Below are 26,522 nucleotides of genomic sequence, written 5' to 3'. Positions count from 1 at the left end.
CTTATTACTAGAACACACTTTATACAAGAAAACACAATAATGAACAGTCATTCACACCACAATATATAGAACGTATTTCAAAACATTTAACACTTAACAGTTTTACGAACAATGATAACTAATAGAAAACTAGTTACTGACATAATACTGACACTAGATAATACTTATTTATACTTATTTATATGCAAAGCATACTATATATATACTGCTAAACAGTACAGATACACTGCTAAAACAGTGCAGACCGGATTTGTGTACCCAAACCCGTCTTGACCGGCACAGACTATGTGCACGTTAAATGCCTCCCCGGTAATGGTACTCACCGGGTAGCTCGGAACGGAAGGCCTCGGAACGGAACTGAAACTGGACTGGACCGGACTGGACTCGGAACTTCGGAACCTGGCGGGTCTCTGTATACCTCGGATCTTGCTCTCTCAGCTAGGCTCTGGTCGGGATACTTCGCACTTCTCACCGCCTCGTCTGGGTGTTGATCGCAGCCTCAGTCGTCCCCGCTTGGCCGGAGGGAGATACAGGAAATCCTGCAGATACGCGTTTTTGTCCGTTCAGCTGTGGCAGGAGACCGGGCCTGCAACGCACCGCCGGCGCGTGAGATGAGAAAGTGTCCCTATTCGGGCGCCAATTTATGTGGTAAATATTTCGTTACCGGTACTATTTTTTATGCGGTAAAGTCTATTAAGAATAACTCAGTAAAATGAGAGGCAGAATCCGTGGTATTAGAGGTTTAAAAAAGGCTTTATTCCTATACAAAGGAATACAATTCGAATTGTATGCGTTCTATTCCATCACCACGAAAGTTCAGGAAGGAAGGGCCTATATTATTGACAGGTAATCATTTTTATAGAAAAGGCATTACAGTAAAACAGATGCAGTAGGCGTATCAACTGATAAGAAAAATAAACTATGCATGCGTAACTAGAATAGGCGTAACTAGACAACGTCATTATACATGATGTTACAAGTGGGTGGATCCATAAGAGAATCCTGCAATGTCAGCAGAAATAGTTGGTAGAGATGCGTGCGCAGCCGCATGACGTGTGATTGACGTGCAACTAGAGGGAGAAAGGGACTTGACATTTAGCTCTACATGTGGAGACAGAAGTCTGGGGTTATGTCAACCTAATCCCAAATCATATCTAATATCCTATGTTTAAAGAACTGTGTTATCCAAAAAGAGAGGTCTCTTAGGATAGAATCTTATTCTATACTGACTATACTGACTGTTAGTGCGTGTACAAGCGTCTAAGTGTCTACACTAGATGCGAGGGGGTAGGAATATTCCATGGTAACAGGGCTATGAATTACTTGCATGAGGACAGCGAGGCCTGGCCCTTTGCACGGTAGCTGGAGGAATGTTTACCTAAACTACTAGACAGGAATGCATCGGATGAGGGGCGGAGGAGATAATCTTGAAGGTGAAATACAGTTTTTTGGCAGGCGACGGGCTGGATCAGGCACCGTTAGCCGCGCAGGGAGTAAGACAAAGTTCATGGTCACAGATGCAGGCTCAGACTGGAGCTTTCAGAGGCAGAAGGCAGGAAAAGGCTTGATGACAGAATTCGGGCCTACTCGCCTGAATCTGTAAAATGTGGAAAGTGAACCACATAAAGTCGGTGGCCTTTCATACTTAGGAAAGGAATATCTGACCCATTCATAGTGGATCTGAAAGAGGACATGTTGACGGTGGACACACATATATTTGCGTCTTCAAAACTGGAGCAGGAGGGAACATACATGTACGTATAGCATGTACATGGAGCCGTTGGGGTCTACGATAGGGGACATAACTGATCACAAAATTCATATTTCCTCAGCACCTCCGATCCTCTGCGTCCCCAATTTATTTCTGGGCAGTCCCTGCCCGTCGCCACTTTCGCATTTAGAAGCAGGCCGTGTCAATGTTGCGCACCTCAAACGCAGGCCATTGTACCCGGGGGCCCAGCCCAGCAGTGTCAGTTGTGGACGCAGGACTACTGGCAGATTACGGGCTCCTTCTCCCTGAAGGCCCCTCTGGTCATAGACGCAGGCATCTTACAGCGCAGTAATTATGACGGCAGCCCGTTCGAGGTGTTCAGCTCTTGTTCGTCATTCATCCCGCTAGCAGGTGGCGTTAGGCATAAACAGTGTCCCCGCAGGAGGTCCCCCGGGCCTTAAGGGGGTCAGCTTAATCAACCACAGTGTCAGTAGCGCGTGTCAGTAGCGGCAGGAAAATGGCGCCTTTGCTTCCGTCTCCCTCCAATGGCTTATTGCCACAGCTGCAGGGGAGTCCCTCCACTTTCAATTACCCCTGTATAATAGTGCCGCTTCCCCGATCCGCTCACCGCTCGCATCAAGATTCCTGACAGTGCTCCGGGAATCGCTGCACGCAGTTCGGGGCCTGCCTCCACGTGGGATCCCCGGGGCTCCGTTAGCTTCTCATGCCGCCCTCAAGAACCAGAGCAGTGGCGCCTCAGTCTTGCTCAGCCAAGGTTCCGCTCCAGCGGCGCCGCCGTATATTGGACAGGCTAGATTTTTGATCCACGTCTGCTGCAGCGTTTGAGGGCTAAAAGTCGCCGCTTTTCAGCTAGAACTGCAATGGCAGTTTAGGATAAATACCGGATTTAGGTCGCCAAGCCTCCAGAGCCTCACAGGTGTGCGACCATCTTGGATGTGCGCCACCTAGCGCCCCCTCAGTGGCGCATCAATTTTGTGATTGTTTTTTCACATCTGAAGGTACTGTGGTGTTCATTGATGTGAGTTTTAATTTTACGTGTCGTCATGTCAACATATTTTAATTGGTATTTGCATGTAATAACACACACAACATTGCTACTATTGCAGTTTGTATGCTTATTGAGTTTCCGTGGGGTTCTTAGTCCCAGATCCACCTCCTTGCTTTCTTTGGTCAGGGGGCAGACGTTGAAATTCCCACAAGGGAGAATGGCCCACTTCTTCAGGTAGGCCCCACATCATCTGCAGTGTGCGGTTTTCCTCATTTGTCTCTCATGGACGGGTGTGTACCACCGAGTCACTCAGTGATTTCCCTCTCTCAAACGCAAACATTGTTTTCGATGTTGGGTTCAGGGTTTTCCAATGTTGCAGTATTATTCTCTTTACTGCATTGGAATCTGTGCCGTAGGTGGTTACGCATACTACCCTGGTATTTTTCGGTTTCGTATGTGTCTCCAGTAGCGTTTCTCTTGGATTGTTTTTTTGCTCTCTTGATCGCCCTCTTCAGTAAACGTTTTGGGTAAGATTTTTCTTCTAGGTTTCTTGCCAGCATTTCTGCGTGTTCCTCATAGGTTTTCTTCTCAGTGCAGTTCCGCCTCAGTCTAAGGAACTGACCTACTGGTAGGTTATCCTTAAGAGCTTTTAAATGGAAACTGTCATAACGGAGAAGATGGTTCACATCGGTCGGTTTGTAGAAAACCTCTGTTCTAAGCGACTAATTTTCAGACCATATCCTCAGGTCAAGGAAGGCAATAGATTCCCTGCTCTTAGTCACGGTGAAGTTTAGATACTCGTCTCTGGTATTTAACCAGGTCAGAAAATCTGTTGCTTCTGTTTCGGAGCCTCTCCAGATAAGGAAGATGTCTATAAATCTCTTCCACACTAGTACCTTACTGTCAAATGGGTTCTTGATGTGTTTCATCTAAATGTTGTGGACATAAAGGCAGGCTAGGCTCGGGACAAAGGTTCTACCCATTGATGTTCGATGGGTCTGTAAGTAAAAATCTCCCTCAAACTTAAAGTCGTTCTTAGTTAGGGCCATTTTTGCAAAATCCAGGAAAAACCTCTTTGGTGTGATAGACGCCCATTCCTCTCTTCTAAGTATGGTCTCTATAACCTTTAGGGTTGCCTCTTTTGGTATGTTGGTATACAGCGCCTCGACATCAAGTGTTACAAAGAGGTCTGTGATTTTGTTAAATTTCAGGGTCTGGAGTAGATCAAGCTTATCGCTGTATCTTTGAGGTAGGAGAGCATTCTCTGGACTAGTGGTCTTAAGAAGTGATCTGTGAATTTCGGCAGGGGTTCCAACACGGGCCTGATGCCTGAGACTATTGGCCTTCCTGGTGGTGAATTTTTGTTCTTGTGCACCTTTGGTAGAATGTAAAAGTAAGGTGTCCGAGGGATTTCCTCTTTCAGAAATACTGCCTCCTTTGTTGTAATCCACTCCCTCTCTTTTGCCTCATTCACCATCGTGAGGATGGAGTCCATAGTTTTTTAAAAAACATTTTGGAAGCCGAGTTGCCTGGAATTTTTGGAGAACATACAATGTGGAAAGCAATAAATACACATTTTTATCCCATGTACGCCACACTATGTCGTATATTTAAGTAGGCAAGAGCTTATCTCCTTGTGTAAAAGGAATATCTATAATGCTGGTTCTAGGGGAATTAGAAATACCTTTAAGTGACAATTGCATCCCTCTCTAATGCGAGATCCCATCAATAATTACCTGGGGACGTACCTGTTGGGTTTATCTGGAATGCCTTTAAGGGAGTAATGACAGGCAAATTTGATGCTGAGCTAGCAAAGATTTTGCAAATAGGAAATAGCAAAACTGAAGGAAGAACTAAGCAAGCTACATAAATACTCCCTTTTCCATGCTGAGGAAGATGTAATATTAGAGGATAATAGAGGAATGTCATACCTTATAGAGAAGAGATTTTCTATAAGAAATCCACTTCGGAGTATAGTAAGCAATTGGGAACTCATATTTCCAGATAATTGAGAGGAAATAAAGGAAAGATCATATATTCATGAATAATTAAGTCAATAACGTGGGCGACTATTGGATCGTCAAGATGGCCGTCACACTGTAAGAGTGCTCAGCACCCCTCTGTCATCTGCTGCCATCCACTTTGATGTCCTGTCTTTTGTGTGCCAGCAAAAACTCTGTGGAGGGCCCCACACATTGCCCATCCCTGCGGGCGGCATGCAGGCGAGCACAGAGATGGCTGGGGCCCGCACAGCTGAGTCCCGGCCGACATCCAAGATGGTGGCACCATACGGAGATCAGGCCTCTGGGCCCAACTGCTGAAAGGGGAGCTGCTCCATACCTTAGCACCCGCATATACCGATTGGACTACTGAAGTTCCACATAGAGACAATGGATGGTGGCGGCCGCTGGCTGTCGCGGATCCGACTCACCCGCTCTGATGGAGAACGAACACAGCACGTGAACTGAGATGGGGCGGAGGAAGAACTTTGTCCGGTAGGCGCTGGGGGCTCTTGGACAGAGGTGCTCACTTTCTTCACAAGGGCCCCAATTACTAACATATGCACTCCATGACCAATTGGACACTGTGGGAGCTATCTGGTCCCCCCACTGTCCAGCCGCCAATCTGGGTCATGGAGCTGGCACGGTTACTGACTTTTCCCACCAGGGATGTCTCCACTCTCTGGCCTACACGGGAGGCCTAGGCGGCTATTCTATAGGCTTGACGCCTGATCCCTCGAATGTCACTTGGGCCTGCCCTGCAAACTTACGAGGCGCTTCAGTGTGTGCAACCTGCTACTACCCCCCCCCCCCCTTTTCATGGAGCTTGTGAAGCCCGGTCGTTATCTTCCAGAATGGGGTCCAACGCCAAAGGAGCAGATTCAAGCAAAGGGGAGGAGTATGGCCATGGGTGGGGAGGTAGATCTTGATTCTCAGCCTAACCCCCCACGACATGTGTGTCGCCACCCAGACAGGGCATAGGAGTCCAATTACTAATGCCCAACGCCTGGTGAAGGGCACATTCCCAGACTGATATTGTGGACCCTCACCTTCATCTCCCCACTGCCTTGGATATTTTAACAGCAGGACTGGGGTGCCCACAGGCCAAGTGGGCTCTCCCCTACACTTCTATCCTGGTGGTGCCTAGATGTACCAGGCTCAGTGGCATAGAGGTCTGGAGGGGCCTCTCCCCCGCCACAGTGCATACCGTCTCCTGCTACCTATGTCTGACACCGAAACTGGGGTGGAGTTGAGTCAGAGGCCTGAACACCTCCATTGTCCTCCAGCCCAGACGTTAATGCCTCTCTGAACAGAGTGAAAGTGCATGAGAATACAGAAGATGGTTGAAGAGACCACAGACAAAAAAAACCAACAAAACGAGATATTTGTGCCTCCTCCTCACCTGACATCACAACTGGGGTTTGCCTGATGTAGACCCAGCTCCCCTGCAGTGTAGCGATGCCTACTCATAGCCTCTTCTCTCGGGCTCCCAGTCCTCGACACATCCAAGAAGAGACCCACCCGGCACTTGGCTGCTCATTCTGCCATGGACTGTGGCAAGAGAGGAAAGACCCCGTCGCCATTGCTTTATTCACGCCACATCAAGCATGTGGAAGGGCAAGGCCATGAAACCCCATCCCTCCCAACCACGCATCGACCAGTTCATCACCTCAGCTGGAGCAACGGGGGGGGGGGGGACACAACTACCCCAACAGAAGGGGACTTTGATAAAATTTGACAAGCCATCCAAGCCTCAAAGGCAGCGGTCGAATAGGGGAGGTGAGAGTGGATGTGTCACTCCTCTGTCAGGATCTACGTAATGCTGCCACATCACAGAAGCAGAGTTAGGCCTCTCTACAGTTGCAGATGAGGTCGCCGACCTCAAGACCAAGGTTGCCCGTCTCCTCACTTGCACTAACAAACTCCATCATCGAGCGGAAGATGCAGAAACCCGCTTGCGACACAATCATTTGCATTTCGTGGGCATTCCAGAGGATGCAAAACATACCGGACCGGCTGAATTCCTACAGAAATGGATCAAATCTTGGAAGCCGACTTATTAACTGTCAGCCTGGTTTGTGGTGAAACACGTCCAAAGAGTACTTATACAAGACCTCCTTCTGGCACTTCATGTCGGCCTATGATAGTGAGGTTTTTAAATTTCAGGGACAGAGACTCTATCCTGCGTGAAGCTCGTGCACACCCAGATCTCCACTATTCGAATTCAAAAATCTTCATTTTTTCCGACTACACACAAGAGGTCCAGACCAGGCGCAGGTCTTACGAATCTGTCAAATAGAAACTCCAGGCCCTCCAACTGTCCTATGCGTTCTTGTTCCCAGCACACCTCAAGGTGATACATGCAGATAATACCCATTTCTTTTTTTAAACCGCTGAGTCAGCGTGGTAGTGGCTAATGGAAGAAAACAGATAACCTGGCCAGCCCCTCTCCCCCTTCATCGACTGGCCAGATGTCCAGAGTCGGCGCGGATGCAGGTAGGTGCTGGAAGCGTGTCTGTACTAGGTCTGATTGTGGGAGGCATCCTCTCTCAGAAATTCTGGCTCCTTGGCGCCACCACTGCTGAAAAGATCAGATCAAGCCCCAAAGACTGGAGGAGATCCTTACACTGCACCTCGCACTGAGGAAGGATTGAGCCAGAAACCTTCTCCCATTTAGTGACATTGGTAGCACCTATTATTCCTGGACTTAAATAAGCACGCAACTACAGCTATAGCTTCTATCCACCCAACCACCCATGCATCATGTTCCGCACCAGGCCCCTCTCACACAATAGGTGTGCCCCTAGCTTACATGGAATTCATGTCCTAAGCCTTATCATGACCCCTTACGGTGTTATGTCCTGCAATGTAAACAGTCTTTTAGACCGGATCAAGCACTCAGTGGTGCTGCAGTATATCTCCCTTCTATCCTAAAAGTCCAGGAGATGCACCTGATGGGCAGCAACTGTTGATTTCTGGCATGGCAAGGGATTAACAGAGTCTATCACCCTAGGTACACTTGAGGGTACCGCGGAGTGGCAATCCTGCTGCGCCGCTCCGTACACTTGTGGTTGCCCAGACCTGGACGGATCCACAGGGCTGGTATCTTGCCCTGGAGGCCACAATTGAGGGCAGCCCTTTGAACATTATCTGCCTCTCCCCTCCCTCCACAGCATTGGACTCCTCCTTTGCCACAGTCATTGGTGTCATAACTCAACTGCCTCTGGGTTTAACTACTATAGGAAGCGACTTTAATGTGGTCCTGGATCCTGTGTCGGACTCCACTGGTCCCCCCATCAGATGCTTGCCGCCAAAGAGCTAATTCCCTACACAAGTGGGTGACCACTCTAGGTTTATACCACAAGTGGAGAACCTGGAACCCTAGACAGGGGCAATACACACATACATCTGTAGCACCACACGCACACGCTAATATGGTTCTTATACCGGGCAAGTGTTGTTTTGGCTGTTACCCAGGAACATATACTCTTATAGGGAATCTCTCATCACGTTCATTTGCTTCTTCGCATTGTTACACCAGACTCTACTAGACATCCCGTTTGGTGGCTGAATGCCTGGCATCTTCAAGATGCAACATACACACAGGATGTGAGGTGCGAAATAGTGGTGTATTTCCAAACAAACACAGGGTCAGTCCAATCAATGGGTACTCTCTGAGCTGCATGTAAGGCTACTATTTAGGGGCATGTCAAAACTCGCCTACATCAAAAAGAAAAAGCACAACACGATTGAGTCAACTAACTTGAAGATCGTGCTCTTCGCCTAGAGACACAGCTCTATGACATTAACCACAGTGCTATCACTAGGGAACTGACCCTGCTTTGAGAAGAGATTAGGGCCCACAAGAAGCAGCAAAGCAAATCTGGCGTGCCACGACAGCACAGGGAGGACAAAACCAGCAAATCGTTACACTGGCTGGCCTCTCGACCCCTGGTCAGACGGCTCATATCCGAAGCAGCATGCACTGTTCCACCCTAGATATCGCACAAGCGTTTAGGGACTACTATGCAAGCCTATATGGGGCCATCCCCCATCCAGACTTTGAAAATTAGATACCCTAGCTCAGCCTTTCTAGCACTAAACGGCGAGAGCTGGGCCAGCCAATTACCCTCGAAAGAAATTGGAGACGCATTCTCTGCGATGGCATCTGGGAAAACACCTCGCCCAGACAGCTACCCTATGGAATTTTACACACAAATATTAAGACATCCAGGTGCCTCAGTTATGAGGCGATACAGATGGGTTCCTTACCATGAGACCTCGATCAAGCCACTATAGTGGTCATACCAAAGAGACACTCACCATCCATCTCCTGTACCGGCCTTGCTCTTATTAACGGGGAAGTTAGATTCTTGGCAACTGCGCTGGCCAACCGCCTACAAGTACTCCGGTCTCTAATCCATCCTGACTAATGCGGCTTCATGTCCACTAGAAATACGAGGCACTGTTTGCCGAGTTTGCACATGGCACTGGCCCATCGTCATAGGCTTTCATTTCCATTAGCTGTACTCTGATAGATTTTGGAAAGTCCTTTCATACGATGGACTGGAACTATCTGACCCACGTGTGTGAGCGGGCGGGCTTTGGGCCCCGCCTCCAGGGACTTGTGCAGATCTTATATTCCAACCCTACAGCCCCAGTGGAAATGAACAGGGTAGTCTCTGATGAATTTCCCATCCGCCAAGGGACGAGGCTGGGTTGCCCCAGGCCCCCTCCTTTTTGCGTTGGCAATCAAGCCCCTACCTCGGCTTATATGGTGCGTCGCACAGTTCAGAGGATGGGAATGGGACAAGAAGACCACATTGCACTTTATGCAAATGATATGTTGCTGTATCTCTCAAATCCACCGGATATTGGTCCACAGAGTTTCTGCCTCTTGCGGCTCTTTTCAGATGCTTCAGTGTTGACAATCAACCTGGAAAAATCGATTATGGTACTGCTTGCGCCTTCAAGAGACTGTTTAGCTTGGCAAACAACTATCCCAATCAGTCATCTTAGTTTCGGGTATCTAGGCATCCAGGTAACTCTAGACCCAGCCCTCACTTGGTCTCTTAACGTCACCCCTATGACTTACAAGGTTGAGGCGGACCTTAAGAAACGGCAGGCACTAATCACTGAGCATCATAGGACGAACAGCCTCGTCAAAATGATGGTACTAGCTCGATTCTTGTATCTCTATCAACATTTCCCCCTTAGTATTCTGCGCCATTGGTTCAGAGATGGATCCATTGTCCGTCTCCTTTTTGTAGCGCAATTCCAGGCCCCGTTTCGCCTTACCCATCTGTCACTGTGCTTCGTACAATGGGGGCCTGGGGATGGTTAACTTATATTTATACTATTTGGCATCCCAACTCTTGATCCCATCAATGATTGGCTCAGTGGAGGGTGGTCGGACCCAGCCTACAAGCAGGAACTTGCCACACTGGGATTCTCACAAACTCTGGAGCTGCTCTATGGCAGTATGCTTCTGGAGGTGAAATGGCTGGTATTCAGCAGGTGCAGGGCTTAGCTGCAACACACAAGAAGGTGGAAGAAAATCACTCAACATACACCCCACCTCCCTTGGCACGGTACATGGTTGGGGGAAGGTGGTAGCATTGGAGGGTTTTGCTTCTTATGTTATGTTACTGCAATTTGTATAGCGCAACAGCTGCCCCAGCAAAGGGGCATCCCGGCAATGACAGTAGAGAAACTGACACGGAGGGAGGAGTGAGGCAAAGGCTACACGGTGGGAAACAGGTATGTTTTAATAGCCTTCCTGAATGCTAAGTAGTTGGTTAGGCTCCGGATGTGGGTGGGCTTGTTGGGACGCCATCAGAATTACTCTCTTGGGCGATGTCTGGGCAGGTTCGCGTACGGCTTTCTCTCAGGAGCTTCTGCAAATGTACAAATTATCCATAATGCGATTTCATATCTTTCTGCAGCTACGCCATGCTCTATGAGTACATATCCTCCCAGATACATGCATCCGAGAATTCAGTCTCATTGAGGCCAAGTTAATGATGGGGGCTCTGAATAAGGGAAGTGTTTCCCAGATTTATCGTACCTTGATTATAAATGCCCCTGAGACAATTCACACCCTCGGAGATGTGGCTTGGACCCTTAGAGGATGAGAATTGGGGAGACGCTTTAATGGCCCCTAAAGTCCATACAATCGCTTTCAGGCTCCATTGGGTGCAGACATACTACTTACATTGTGTTTACCTCACTCTGACAGGATGTTTCAAGCAGGACTCAGAGCCAACCCAGAGTGTGCCCGCTGCTCCAGCAGATTTCTTTCACATGATATGGTCTTGCCCCATAATAGCACGCTTCTGGGAGGCAGTGTTGGCCAAGCTATTGAACGTTTTAGATCTAACATTGGAACTCTCCTCCCCTTCATCCTGTTGGGAGTAGACGACGGGGTGGGGGCTTCTGGACCGACAGGGCGCTGTTGGGTACCGCCCTGGTGGTGACCAAGAGAGACATTGCAGCCCACTGGAAGGCCCCAAGGCACCAAAGCGGTCAACGTGGAGACAAGGAGTAGATTGGTGCGCTCAACAGGAGAAGCCAGTATATGAGGCACGAGGTTGCCCTGCCAAACATGCCAAGGTTTGGGGTAAATGGTTTTGGCATTGGAAGATGACAGTAGGTCTCTGTAAATATACTGTATGCATAACTATTGTTATTCCATTGTGTGATGTTCTAGATATCAAATGGGCTCCGCTCTCGATTGTCAGTGATGTGGTTTGGGGCTTTTTGAGGACCACGAAGATGACGTGTTGTTTTGCAAATAGGATGAGAAACTTCAGGAACATATATTATTCTGCAAACATTTATATTATGCAGAACTGACTTCCCAGGTGGAGCAGAAAGTATATATTTCACAACCTGCACTACCCAAAACTCAAGTTGCGGTTGTAGCCTCAACAGAGGAACTGATCACTGTGGAGTAAGTGAATAAAATGATTTCAGGGCACTGAAGTAAAATTGCTGAAGAAAAGCAAAGTAGATTTTTGGCCTGGAGAGACAAAACAGGCTGCATTATTTGCAAATTATGTACTGGGTGCTATACTCTCTAGTGTGTGCAGTTGTTTTGAGAGCTAAAACTGGCTTTGAGAAGTTCATGCAAACAGACAGCACAAAAAATCTTGCATTAAGAATATATGGTTTCTTGCTACAAGAGCACCCCTCTGGTCATATATGAAAAAGCAAAAGACACCTCAAAAATAGGTCACGGTTAACTACTAGTGGAGACTCTGGAGAGATGCAGTGAGAAATTCTACCTGTTAAAAAATAGAGAAGTTAATTAGAAACTAATGAACATTTGGTATTACACCCCACTGAAACTGCACCATATGTTTCACGTCTCACTTTACCTGTTGGACGGGATGCAAGCAGAGGGGACATTTGCTAGACATCTGGGGGAGATGTCCCAAATTTGCCTTTTTCTGTCAGTAGGTGATTAGTCTGATTAAGAGGGAAATGGACCATGCTCGTCGAGATGCCCCCACAATGTTATTAGAGGGCCTTGAAATGTCCAGACTTTGGGCTCTTTCGCAGAATGACAGAATCCTGATCTGACAAAGTTGGGGACAGCAAAAATGGAAATAGACATGCACTGGAGGAACCCTGAATCCCCGTCCACATATCAATGATATTTGAGAATGTAGAATATCTTGTTCATGGAAAGACTGCTTCGCAATATAATAGTTGATTGTTTACTGTGCTTTGCTGGGATTTTAATTTGAGACCTGCAGATTACTGCAAATTATAGTAACGATTGTTCAGCTCACCGAGTCATTTTGGTGGCTACATATGAGATAAATGTACATTACACACATACAGTTCTTTCTATTCTTTTATGTATTGATAGTGTAGATATTTATAGATTAGGCCTTTAGTGGTACTCAATGTAGACCATATTATAGACAATACTCAGAATATTAAGATATTGTTTAACTGCAAGTTGAACTGTTAGCTATTGCAATAATAAAATATGTACTTAAATAATAAACTCAACTGTTGAGATGCGCAATCTAAAAGTTGACAACAGAAATTAAACCTGAAGGAGGGAAGTTTTGTAAAAGCGGTCAACAAAGCGTCTTGTTTCTTGTTAACCAGATACGAGATTCCTCATTTTATATAGACTTCATAACACTGTCTGTTGCAAATAAAGTACATTTCTTAGATACATGGAAAAGTAGGACATGAAAGCTGAATTTTCAGTGATTGCCCTTCTCTGCAAAGGTTTCAGGTTAATGTATTTGGTTTCCTCTACAGCATTTTGGGCAAGAATATTACATTGTCAGTTAATAGACTCTAATTTACCGGTCAAGATTCATTAGAAGAAAAAATATTTTATTGACAACTACTACTCGACTTGTGATTGCCATATTAAGGAAAAAATACATTTTCGAACTTTAACACGTTGCGTTATGAATGAAATAAGGGATTGGTATTATATTTAAAATAACCCAGTTAAATGGGAAGTGGCACACGCATGGCGTTTGGGGGCTACTTGAATCTAATATTAAAAAAACAACTACCAGGTACCTCATGATGACGATCTTAATTAATTTTGTAAATATGCTCTTTACATTTTGCTTTCTGTTTTCGGCTCATTTTACACACATTCTTAAACATTTTGTTTTTCGATGTGTTTCATGATATTTATAGATCGATAAACTTGGCAATTTTTGGAAAGAAAAACATTTTTAAATTGTTGGAGCGAATAGAAGTGGCTGAAAGATCAGTCGGTTCTTTGAAATGAATCTTCCATAACAGTGCGTCCTGTCTTACCTCGGGGAGCAGTCTCCACTGCAGGTGTCGGGGATCCCTTTGTCAGGTGCTCTGGAACTCACATACTCAAATGTTTGCATTAAATACTTTCAGAGACTCATCCAAATCTGACGTCAGAGTTTTAATCCACAAACACAAGTCTGCACAAATATACCGAGACGGTTTGTGCCGTGTCACTCTGTAACCTGCTGCCTGGCATTGGCTCTGGTAGTTAACAACAGTGCAGAGAAAGGCGCAATAAACACAGTCAACAAACGTATGCATACCTTCGCTTTAATTTGTTAGCACATCAACACCAGACCCACAGGCTGTCTCAATGCGTGTTTGCTTTTCATAGTGTGACGCCCCAAGTGGAAAAGGTATGCCCGGGCACGGGCTCTGTGCCTGCTATGCGATGGGCTCGGCTGTACCTCAATGGAGAGGCCTCAAAGGCCGAAACCCGTCGGGTGCCGCTTGCCTTCCTACCCTTGGAGGACACTGCTTAGCCATTTGGCTAGTATGTTAGCCAGCCTCCGGTAGAGCACAACGAACACAGAAGGAACTTTACCATGAAAGCCTTGGAAGCAAATATATTTGACCAGAGAACAAGGGATGAAATCAGTGAAGTGTGATTAGATCTGATTAAATAGGCCTTCTGGGCACCGGGCTATCTGTTTGTGATTGAGACATGGAATCTGTGAAGCGGGAGGTCGTGAGAGGTTCAGTGTACTGTGGTAAGAATATGCAATTCAATCTTTCCATTGCACTAATCTGTGAAAGTAGCCTCACTGGGGCACAGGTTCAAACAACATGTGTCATTGAGTCACCTGTATTTTCAGGGACACTCTATAAACATTTTCACTGATAAAGTATGTTTAATATGTAGTTTATCAAGACGGTAGGCAATCGTCCGCCTTCCTGATCAGCTCATGCATTTGCATATTGTTTCCTTATGTAGTGGTAGTCATCAGTTGGCTGTGAATTTTTCAAACTCCTCACAGGACATTCCTCAGTGGTTACAACTGTGGTCGCATGTGTGGTCTATTCCTTGCTGGCAGTGGTTGTCCTTGCTGTAGTACCAGCTGAGGGTGCTGCTTCTGCAGCACATTTGCAGTTGATGCTGCTGTCCCAGCTGTGGGCAGTGTTATTGCTTGCCCCTGCCTTTCTGGCAGTTGTTGCCCTTGCCATTGGGACAGCTGTGCTCACAGCATTTGTTGTATGTGAACTTAATGCTGTTGAGACAATTATTGACACTTCTGTCCCTGCTGTAGTAGCAGGCACTGCTGATCTTCGGGTCCTTCCTTTGTGGGTAGCTGCTGTTGCTGCTGAGTTGACAGCAGCTGCTGTGGTAAAGGAAAATGCTACTTACCAGTATGCATCTGTTCTTGGCATGTAGAGCTGCAGATTTGTACACTGTGCATAGATCACCATCTGGTGTTGGGCTCGGATGCTTGCACTTTGTTGTTGTCTTGGAAGAGTCTTTTGTAGTCATGAGATAGGTGACTCCGCCCTTGGACGGTAGTGCACATGGGCATCGACTCCATTCTCAGATTGTTTTTCACCATGATGGGAAATGATGGAGTCAGTAAGAAATAAAGAGATGTCCATGTGAATGTATCTAATTAAGATAGTACTGGAACAGATACTGGTTCCGGGGAGGCGAGTGGGCGTGTACAACCCTGCAGCTCTACATGCCAAGAACAGATGCATACTGGTAAGTAGCATTTTCCGTTCGAGGCATTTGAGCCGCAGCTTGTACACTGTGTATAGACTGTATAGCAGTGTCTCCCTAGCAGTGGTCATTTGTATCTGTTGCAGTGGTTTAAAAAAGTGTTTTTACGAACAGCTTTGCCTATGGAATCTTGTTGCTTAGCCTGCACATCAACACAATAGTGTTTGGTGAAGGTGTGTGGTGTAGACCATGTTGCTGCTTTACATATGTCATCTAAGGGAATGTTCCCTAAGAATGCCATGGAAGCTCCTAGTTTGCATGTTGAGTGCGCTCTAGGGGGAATTGTTAATGTGCGTTTAGCCTTCTGGTAGCATATTTGAATGCATTTTACTACCCACCTAGCGATCCCAGCTTTAGAGATGGGTTTACCTTTATAAGGTGGGGAGAAGGCTACAAACAGTTGTTTTGTCTTTCTAATGGGTTTAGTTCTGTCAATGTAATAAAGTAGGCTCTTTTGACTTCCAGTGTGTGAAGAGCTCGCTCTGCCACAGAGTCTGTATTTTGGAAAAACACCGGTAACTCAACTGATTGGTTAGGATGAAAAGCAGAGATTACTTTGGGAACGAATTTTGGATTTGTTCTAAGAATCACCTTGTTGCGATGCATTTGTAAGAATGGTTCTTGTATGGTTAAACCTCGATCTCACTTACTCTCCTGAGAGAGGTAATTGCGACAAGGAAAGCTAATTTCCATGTGAGGAACTGCAGTTCACATTTGTGTAGAGGTTCAAATGGGGGACCCATGAGCCTGGTAAGAACAATGTTTAAATTCCACAGCGGAGAGGGTGGCAGTCTGGGGGGGAATTCTTCTTTTAAGGCCCTCCATAAAGGCTTTAATTGCAGGTACTCTAAATAGTGACAAGTATTGTCTGCTTTGTAAATAAGTGGCAAGTGCCGCTAGGTGTAATGTTATGGATGAATATGCTAGATTACACCTTTGTAAGTAGCAAATAGCAAATGATGTCCTGGATTGAAGCATCCATCGGATCGATGTTATTGCTGTAGATGACAACTCTTTTCCATTTTGCTGCATAGCAAGCTCTAGTAGTAAGGCGTCTGGCTTGTCTAATGATGTTCATACAGTCTGGTGGAAGGTTAAGATAACCGAACTCTAGGACTTCAGGAGCCAGATTGATAGATTCAGTTGACCTGGACATTGGGGAAGAGACGTCGTTTTTGGTGTGGAACTACTGAGAGTTCCAGTAGTGTTGTGAACCACGGTTGCCATGCCCATGTGGGAGCTACTAGGATCATCCTGAGAGACTGTTGTCTGAGCTTGCGTACTACTAGGGGAATTAGTGGGAGTGGTGGAAAAGCGTACGCAAATCTGCCTGACCATTTCATCCATATCGCATTGCCTTTGGACAATAGGTGTGAAAACCTGGCGGCAAAGGTTGGGCATTTTGCATTTGCGTGTGTGGCGAACAGATCTATGTCTGGTTGACCCCACATTTGGAAAAAAAGTTGAAGAACTTGGGGATGAAGTTCCCATTCGTGTATCTGCTGTGTCTGTCGACTTAGCAGATCCTCAATCGGATTGTGAACTCCTGGAAGATGTGCTGCCAGAAGGTATATGTTTTGTGGAATGGCCCATCTCCAAATGTTTTGCGCCAGCTGAGACAGCTGCAAAGAATGTGTGACTCCTTGTTTTTGTATGTAATACATGGCTGTCATGTCATCCGTCCGGACTAGGACAGTCTTGTGATGTAGATGTACTTGGAATGATTTTAATGCAGAAACATTGCCAGTAATTCTAGGCGATTAATGTGGAACACTTTCTGTTGAGTGGTCCATTTTCCTTGAATTGTGTGGTTTAGGAGATGGGCCCCCCAGCCGGTGAGGGATGTGTATGCTGTTAACACTATCTGTGGAACCGGTTCTAGGAACGGCCGCCCTTTGGAAAGGTTTGGTGTGTTCCACCACTGCAGAGAGCGATGTGTGCAGCTGTCCACCAACACCAGATCTGTAAGTTGTCCTTGCACCTGGTTCCACTGACGTGCTGGGCATTCTTGTAAGGGACGCATGTGAAGTCTTGCATGAGGTACGATAAAAATGCAAGAGGCCATCATTCCTATGAGTTGCATGAATACCCTTGCTGGGAGGGAATGTTGTGGTTGAAATTTGGTAATTAGTGTTTGTATACTGGTCATCCTGGCTGGATTGGGATATGCCAGGGAGGTGTCCAATGTGGCCCCTAGATACTGATGTATGTGGTAGGGCTGAAGATGTGACTTGGTGTAGTTTATTGTGAAGCCCAAGTCGTGTAGCAGCTGGATGGTTTGAGGAGTGTGATGAACACACTGGTTGAATGACTTGGCTTTTATCAGCCAGTCGTCGAGGTATGGAAAAACATGGATTTGTTGTCTTCTCAAGTGTGCTGCTACTACTGCAAGGCACTTTAACACCCTGGGTGCTGTGGTCACCCCAAATGGAAGGACTTTGAACTGAGTGTTGTCCGTCCAGTATGAATCTTAGATATTTCCTGTGAGCAGGGTGTATGGGAATGTGGAAGTAGGCGTCCTTGAAATCTAGTGTGGCAAGGAAGTCACCTTGTTGAAGTAGTGGGAGGACCTGTTAAAAGTGATCATGTGAAAATGATCTGACTGTATGTAGAGATTGAGGGTCTGAGGTAGAGTATTGGCCTTAGGGTGCCGTCCTTTTTGAGGATTAGAAAATACAGCGAGTACACCCCTGTTCCCTGATGCTGTAAGGGAACTAGTTCTATTGCCTGCTTTTAAAGCAGTGAGAGAACCTCTTGTTTTAAGAGTGTGAGATGTTCTGTGGACATTGGACACTGTTTGGGTGGTATGAGGGGTGGGGGTGCTGTAAGTTCCAGGCAGTAACCATACTGGATAATTTGTCTTACCCACTTGTCTGTAGTGATGGAATTCCAGACAGGTAGGAACTGTGATAGTCTCCCTCCGACCGGGGTGGAAATGTCCAAGGGGGGGGGGGGGGGGAGTGGATGGAAGTCACTGTTTACTAGTGGGAGAGGTGCGAGTGTTGTTGTTACCTCGGCCTCTCTCTTTGTTGTTATTTTCCCTGTATCCGCCTTTAAAATATCCTCTGTTGGGGGAAGTTTGTGTGGTGTTTTTGTAGGAAGAAGAGGCAGTGTCTGTTCCGATATTTTTGGATGTTCCTCTATAGAAGGAGCGACGAAAGGAACCACGTGTGGATGGAGACTGTAATGCCCCATGGATTTAGCAGTCTCTGTGTCCTTTTTCATTTTTTATAGAGTGGTGTCTACAGCCGGTCCAAAAAGTTGTTCTTGGTTGAACGGCTGATTGAGGACAGTTGTCTGTACCTCCTGTTTGAAGCCTGAGATGCGTAACTAGGCATGTCGTCTGAGTAACACACTAGTGTTAATGGCCCTAGAGGTTGTGTCAGCTGCATCAAGGGCACACTTAATTGATGCATTGGTTATTATTTTGCCCTCCTGAATTAAATTATTTGCCTTGGTTTTATATTGGTCAGGTAAATGTTGTTATAGGGTTTCCAGTTGGGCATAGTGAGCCCTATCATACCTAGCAAGTAATGCCTGTGTGTTGGCTATCCGCCAGTGATTAGCTGCTTCAGCAGCAACTCTCTTGCCGGAGGCATCTAACAACTTAGACTCTTTATCCGTAGGTGGCACATCACCGGAGGTCTGAGAGTTGGCACGTTTTCTAGCATTAGTCAATACTAGTGAGTCTAAAAGGTAGTTGACCCTTGATGTAAGTGGGATCATCGGGAGCGGGTTTATATTTTTTGTCAATCCTGGGATTAAGAATTCTAGCTCTCACAGGGTCCTTGAATATGTCAGAGTCATGTTTAATGACACCCTTTAGCATTGGCAGGGTTTGTACAGTCTTTTGTGACTGTTCAAAGGTGTCTAGAAGAAAGTCCTTGTCGGCAGGGTCAGAATGCATCTAAACACCATGGTAGAGAGCAGCTCTATTTACAAGCTGACCAAAGCCAATATTGTCATCTGGGGGAGATTGCTTTGCTGGATATGCCTGGGGATCAGGGAGGTCTGGAGGATCTATTGGGTCATCATAATCTTCCCAATCGTCCTGTGGTATGTCTGTGTCATCTTCAGGGTCAGTGAAAGGGTCATTGTTGCCTCCCCACCCCCTAAATCATCATCATCCTTTGGTGGTGGGGAGTGTGGTGGAAGTTGTGGAGAATGTGGAGGAGAGACAGGCTTAGGAGGAAGGACAGGAGAAGAGGGTCGTATAGTGAAGTGGCACAGTCTTTCCTCTTTACAGGCACTGCAGGCGTGTCTGGTGTGTCCAGCTTCCTCTTCTTGTGTGGAACAGCAGCCACATGTCCTGTTTTGGGGTCTATGTGGAGAGTTTCTTGTTTTGGATCGATAGGATCCGGTTGAAAAAGTTACTCATTGGTAACCGCTTTCGGCGCCGATTTTTTTGGGTCCGAGGAGGGTTTGGATTTCTGCTCTGAGGCCTTGGGAGGTGGTTTGGGCTCCTTCGGCTTGGCTGTGGAGGTGGAAATCTTTTTCGGTTCCGAATGCTTTGGTTTCGGGTCCGATGTCTTTTCTTTCGGCGTGGAAGTGGTTGGTGCCGACGTCTTTTTGGGAGCAGGCTGCGCTCCAGTCTTCGATGCCGAAGGCACCTGCGTGACGCTGAGATGCAGTTTGCTCAGTCCCGAGCTACCGGAAGGCTTGTCCCTTATCTTCGGAGCTGGGCCCAGGGGCGGGGCTTCTCAAGCTTGTTTTCGGTCGTGACTGGGGCCAGCAGGCAGAGTCTCGACCAGGGCCTTCTTTTCGGGTGGAATTGGGGTAGGGGCAATTGTACTCACTCGATGAGCAAGAGTGATGTGGTCGTCTGAGTCTGAGTCGTCTACTTTGGACACCATTTCCAGGTCCTCAGAATCCTCCTCCGGGACATCGGGCCTGCATCGAAGATGTCCACCGGTACCTGAGCTGCTCGCTGTGCCATGATGTGTCATCAGGTCCGGCGATCACAGATGGTCTTTTTAGATCTAAAAGAGGTGCAGGCCTGGCAATTGTTCTCGTCGTGCTCAGGCGAGAGACACAGGTTACAGACCTTGTGGTGGTCACTGTGTGGGAATTTAGCCCCACACTGGGGGCATTTTTTTAAATAGAATCCTTTCCATTAGCTGTAGGCCTGAACGGCGTCGATAGGCCCCGCGGCATGCGTCGATGACTGGAATAGAGTAGTTGAGGTGCGCGTCGAAGATCACACGATCGAAAATAATACAGTCGAGTTTTAGATAGTTTGCGCGTCAAAAAGGTTTGGAGAATATGGTGCCGAACCGGAGCGCAGAAGTTACATCCGAACCCGATGGCGGAAAAAAACAATCTGAGGATGAAGTTGATGCCCATGCGCACTATCGTCCAAGGAAGGAGTCACCTATCTCATGACTACAAAAGACTCTTCCAAGACAACAACAAAGTGCAAGGATCCGAGCCCAACACCAGAAGGCGATCTATGCACAGTGTACAATCTGCAGCTCATATGCCTCGAACACATGTTTTCACTGGTGTAGTGGCAGCAGACATCTTTGCTATGGTTGCAGCAGTCATTGCTGCTGGTGTCTCTGATAAGGTAGCTGCTGTGGTCCATGCTACAGTTACAGCTATGGTGGAAACAGTCAGCATTGCTGTAGTGCCTGCTATTCTTGCAACTATTGTTGCATCTTTAGTTGATGCTGTGGTGGTGATTGTGATCACAGCTGTTGCTGCTGTGGTAGAAGATATTGTTGCTGCTGTGGAAGCCCTTGTTGATGTAGCAATCCCTGCTGCGGTTAACTATGGTCACTGCTCTGGCCCTGCCACAGTGGCATCTGTGGTTCCTGTTGTCATTCAAGTTGTGGTCACTGCTGGGGTCCCTGTTGTGCTGGCAGCTGTTATCGGTATTGTGGTAGCTATTTTAGCAGCCATTGTGCCTGCTGCAGACACTGCTTTTGAGGGTGCTGTAGTTTCTAGCAGCTGTTACTCCTGTTGTTCCTGCTGTTGGTACAGCAGTTATATCTGTTGCCCATGGTGACCCTACTACTGTGGTCACTGCTTTAATCTCTGCCCTGGTTGCAGTTTATATTGCTGCTGTTGTCCCCGTCAAGGTAGTAGCCAGGTTGCTACTGAGCTGCTGTGTGTGCTAGCAGCACGTATTGTCCCACCTATGGTTGAATCTGTTGTCACTGACATAGCAGCTGTTGTCGCTGACATAGCAGCTGTGGTTGCTGCAGTGATAGATGTGGTTGCTGCTATGACTACTAATGTGATTGCTCCTTTGGTAGCTGTTTTCTTTGCTATGGTGAAAACTATGGTGTTTGCTGTGGCTAGATCTGTAGTTGCTGCAGTTGTGCCCATCATGGTGGCATATGGGCTAACTACAGTGGTCCCTTTTGTGGAGATAGTGGAACTCACTGCCGTAGTTCCTGCTCTACTCGCTTGTTTCTTAAGGAGGAAACAATGGCTCCTGTGGTCTAATAGAGATTTTTCTAATATAATATGCACGATGGTAATATACAGGGTTGGGTTGATGTCAAAAAGAGAGCTGGCCACAAACACCGAGGATACAATCAATTTGTAAAATTGTTTATATAGTAGGTAAGGTAAACAATATATACATAGAGTTTGGGAGTAGAAATACTTTTGTACAACAAACAATAATTAAACAATAGTGAGAAGTGTCCCAGTGAGAAAACGTTTGGAACCTAAACTAGTGGTGACATATTATGTGACATATGTGCAAGATTTCACTTTAGAACATTTAGGCGACCATTGGAAATTCAGCAATGTATTGAAAAACACTCTATACAATCATAAGTGCTGGGTAAGGGTTCGCCTTTGTTAACTGTCGACCGCGTTTCGACCCGGTGTGAAATGTAGGGTCTCCTCAGGACCTAGAAATATCAGGAAGACTTGCACTGCCTGATGTGAAGAGCAGTGTCACCGTGAAAATAGTGAAGATAATGAACTCACAGGGGACCCAGCCGGGCGCACAGGTGAGGGTAGTGGTAGGCAGGAAGATGAGATGGCAGAGCCGGGAAAGCCTCTGCGGTAATTGAGGCGCTGAGTATTCGATTTTGGAAAGCGCCGCATGCTTGTATCTATGCTCTACGTGCAAGGGAGCAGAGCCGCACTCCAATTCTGATATTGGCTCAACGGGCTGTAGCTCCATGTCAACGATTAATAGGAAGGTTGATGTCCATGAGTTGAACTCTTGATCTTGCTGTAATAGCGAGTTGTAAGCTCCCCGAGTGCTGCAGGAACAGAGGAGCGTCCGTCTCCCTGTTCGATACGATGACCGGTCATCGCCGGAAACGCTGTCGACAGTTAACAAAGGCGAACCATTACCCAGCACTTATGATTGTATAGAGTGTTGTTCAATACATTGCTGAATTTCCAATGGTCGCCTAAATGTTCTAAAGTGAAACCTTGCACATATGTCACATAATATGTCACCACTAGTTTAGGTTCCAAACGTTTTCTCACTGGGACACCTCTCACTATTGTTTAATTATTGTTTGTTGTACAAAAGTATTTCTACTCCCAAGCTCTATGTATATATTGTTTACCTTACCTACTTACTATATAAACAATTTTACAAATTGATTGGATCCTCGGTGTTTGTGGCCAGCTCTCTTTTTAACATCAACCCAACCCTGTATATTACCATCGTGCATATTATATTAGAAGAATCTCTATTGTTCACAGGAGCCATTGTTTCCTCATTAACTTACGTACCCAGGCTCCCCGTGAGTAGGGTTTCCTTGTACTTTGTTCCCACTACTCACTTGTTGCAGTGGTTGTTGTTGCGATGGTCGAAGCTGTGTGTATGGCTAGTGTGTGGACTACTGTGTTTGAAGCTATTGAGGCTACTATTGACTCTGGTGGTCCATGCTGGTATTACAGCTGTGGTTACTGGTGTGAGCCCTCGTGTGCTTGCAGCCGTTGCTCCTGTTGTGGTTGATGGGGGTCACTACCAGGGTCCCCACTGCCATAGCAGCTGCTGTTGTCCCTGCTCTGGTCACAACTGGTCACTAGTGTCCTAGCCTTGCTGCAGCTGTTGTTGCTATGATTCTCCTTGCTGCAGTCCCTGTTGTAGGTACAGCACTAGCTGCTGCTGTAGTTGTTGCTGTGCAGGCACATGCTGTTTTTATCCAAACCACGGTGGTATCTTTGGGCACTGCCATTGCAGGGCTGCATTGCTGCTGTCATGATAGTTGATATTGCTGTAGGTAGGTGTGGCTCCTGTTGTAGCCGCACGCTAATGTCATATGAGCTTTAGGGGCAGCAATGTGTCAAGGAAGCTCCGTAGTGTAATCACAGAAAGACTACTTTTATAGGCCCCCACTAACACGGATCCATGAAAAATAAGTAACTGCTCAGGTGAACACTGAAAGCCCATTTCCATATTCTAATTGTTGCAATGACATGAGTTCTGGTTGACAACTAGAGGTTTCTGAGCAGACCTAAAACCGCTCCAACTCAATTTTCAATTTACGGTAAATGGCGTAGGCGTAGCCTATTTAAACCTTCGATAAACGTTTCTGTTCGTCATTGTAATTAGCCTAATCGTAACAGGTACATGTTATATCGACAGAGTGTATTACGGAGACGTATCTCACGAAGGGTGAACCACAATTCACCCAAGAAACCACCTGCAGCCTGGTAAATACACTGAAGTAAGATCTCTCTTCAGTAATTTCAAAACGCAGCAATTTGCAATGGAGCCCAGTGATTTAATGCATCACAAATCTCAAAGCCAAGTTTGTAACAAAAATGTATACATCGTATTTATTCAAAACGTTCAATGATTCTTATGTTACATTCACCAAGAATTAGGTATATACAATATCTATTCAAATACCAACAAAACAATGGCGATACTCAAAACAATGTACATACACCCAGGAAAGACGCAGGCTCAGACCCCCAGCAACTCAGACCATCAATCACACTACATACATACCATTCAATTCACATACATCACTTATGATGCATATGATGTATGCACTTTTGTTACAAACTTGGCTTTGAGATTTGTGATGCATTGAATCACTGGGATCAAACGCGACTTATCGCGCTTTGAAATGACTGATGAGATCTTACTTCCATGTGTGTACCAGGTTGCAGGCGGTTTCTTGGGTGAATTGTGGCTTTCTTCCCCTGCTCCCTGCCTGTGCACCCACTGTTACAGCGGCCTGTGTCTCACGAGAGGTGAAGCCTCAATGGATCAGGAGGCCTGAATGAAGGCACCAGCGGTGTCTGCAAGCCTTTCCATGTTCAGGTCTTGTAGGCAAGTCTACTTAGCCAGGGTTCACGGAGCTCAATCCATAAAGTGTGCTTGAATCAGGTTAAACAGGCCTTGTGAGTATGGGACCAGCTGTTTGGGAGGAACCATGGAATCTGTAAAGAGTTATACCATACTAATGTAATCACATGAAATTCTATCTTTGCTTTATAGTAATGCATGAAAGTAGGTTTATTGGCTCACTCGTTCAAATCACGTGATATTCGGTCACATGCACTTTCAGTGCCACTGCTTAAATCGTTTGATTGACCAAGTATGTTTAATATGTGATTTAAGAAAAGGGATGCAATCGCCTGGCTTTTTAATTAGCTCAAGTGTCGACTTTTTTTTAAAGACGGGTCGCCAAGCGTTTGGGCCATTCCCGCAAAGAATGTTGAGTGGATTAGTGAATCACAGTGCCAGGCCCACTTGTTAACGAATCCATCTTTAAACTTCCAGTGCACACACGCCCACCCAGTAACTGAGGACTCGCTGATACTTTGAAAGGCCGTTTTTATTATTAGATGTGTCCTCTTAAATATCTACCCTGGGTGTTAGGTAGGCTCGTCCGATGACTTCCTTTGCGAGTGTCCATTGCACACTGTTCTTGTCCTCGTGATTGCAGTTCAAGCGTGGTTTACCTTTCTCAATACCGTCCGTTGTTTTGAATCGACTGCCCGCAGGATCCCTTTCCCAGCCAACGAGCTGTGTGCTTTGTAGACCCAGCAGGGAGGCTCGTGCTCGGCTCGGAGTTTGTGCATGTGTTTTACGTACTATGGGAGAGTGGCTGCTAGAAAATGGAAAACGAGTTCAAAGGCACCGAGTTGAATAGCGGCTCACGTAGGACCCTGTAAACAGGAAGCTGGGATATTCCAAGTATCGGAGTAAAAAGGCATCTGAAGCAGGCTATCTCCCCGCCCACTTTTCAAGTATACACTAAAAAGCATACTTTCAAAAGCAATAAGGCAAATTGTATACTCATTATTAAAAATCCCAGTTACAATGGTAGTGTAGGCATACATAGTATAACTTAGTTACAATCTGCGGTACTCTACGGTAACGTTAAAAGCTCTCCCCGCTTCAGGGGCGGGCCAGGTAGGACTGTGGGATGGACCGAGAGCAGAACTGCTCTTCCTTGTAGAACCGCCAACTGTTGGCGATAGTTCGAGCGAGGTGTACCCCCTGGTTCAAATGGATGCTCAGCGCGCATGCGCTAAACGCTGTCATACTTATGAAGCGCTTCATCCAACTTTTGTGTCACTTTTTGGAAGAACGCGATCTGCTGCTGTAAGAAATGCTGCATCTGGGATCGGAAGTCCCGCACTCGGATCTTGTGGAAATGCTGGATTTCTGCTAAGGTGGCGAAAGAAATAATATTGCAGCGGTCGTGAATGCCCTCCGCCTTGGCCGGCTCCATCTTGCCTTCTTCGACGTGCTTCTTGCTCTCCTTCACTTTGGTAAGAGCGCCTGCAATGGAGGGAAAGAGATGCCGTCAGTGGGGGGAAGATGGCGGGACATTGATGCATAATGCTGTAACATGAAAAGGCAGCAAGCAGACAATGCCCCCAGGTATTACGTAAGAGGGTTCATCACAGCGTGGACTGCGCGTGCTTCTGTAGAAATGTTGTCTTGGAAGGAAGAGGCGGTCACCTCTCATTACAACATTTTCTAGAGCCTGATTGCGCAAAGCTCGAAAGCGCCAGCACACATTCTCAGGGTATTGCGTTAGTGCACACACGCCCACACTTCACAGAGGTGGGACCGGAACTGAAACACACAAAACATGCGAGCATCTGACAATACACCCCAGAGCCAGCACCACAGAGGGCTGCAGCTCTTGTAAATACATTCATCTTTATGTGATGCTGTGAACTCATGGGAGATCTTTACATTGTTCACGAGTGCATGTGTCAGGAGTGTGAACCGGGTAACAGGGCAGCGCACCGGGGCACATCAAACCACATCTAGAGGACAATCGCACATTGTATACCCAGCGGGGGCGCGCGTGGCTTCAAGTTTTGTCAACATTT

At 46.6% G+C, this 26,522-nt stretch overlaps 1 protein-coding gene across 1 annotated transcript in view; it reads right to left on the bottom strand.

Annotated features, from left to right (window-relative positions):
- Positions 1-24,988: 24,988 nt before the first annotated feature.
- SNX18 (sorting nexin 18) overlaps positions 24,989-26,522 on the bottom strand; it is a 117,427-nt gene continuing 115,893 nt past the window's right edge. Inside the window, exon 2 of the mRNA XM_085631280.1 lies at positions 24,989-25,959. Coding sequence (XP_085487406.1) covers positions 25,706-25,959 — 254 coding nt within the window. The 3' untranslated portion in view covers positions 24,989-25,705. The remainder of the gene's footprint in view (positions 25,960-26,522) is intronic.

Source organism: Triturus cristatus, chromosome 2_1, assembly GCF_964204655.1.
Source record: "Triturus cristatus chromosome 2_1, aTriCri1.1, whole genome shotgun sequence".
NCBI classification, from domain to species: domain Eukaryota; kingdom Metazoa; phylum Chordata; class Amphibia; order Caudata; family Salamandridae; genus Triturus; species Triturus cristatus.
This window is presented reverse-complemented; position numbering and strand designations above follow the sequence as displayed.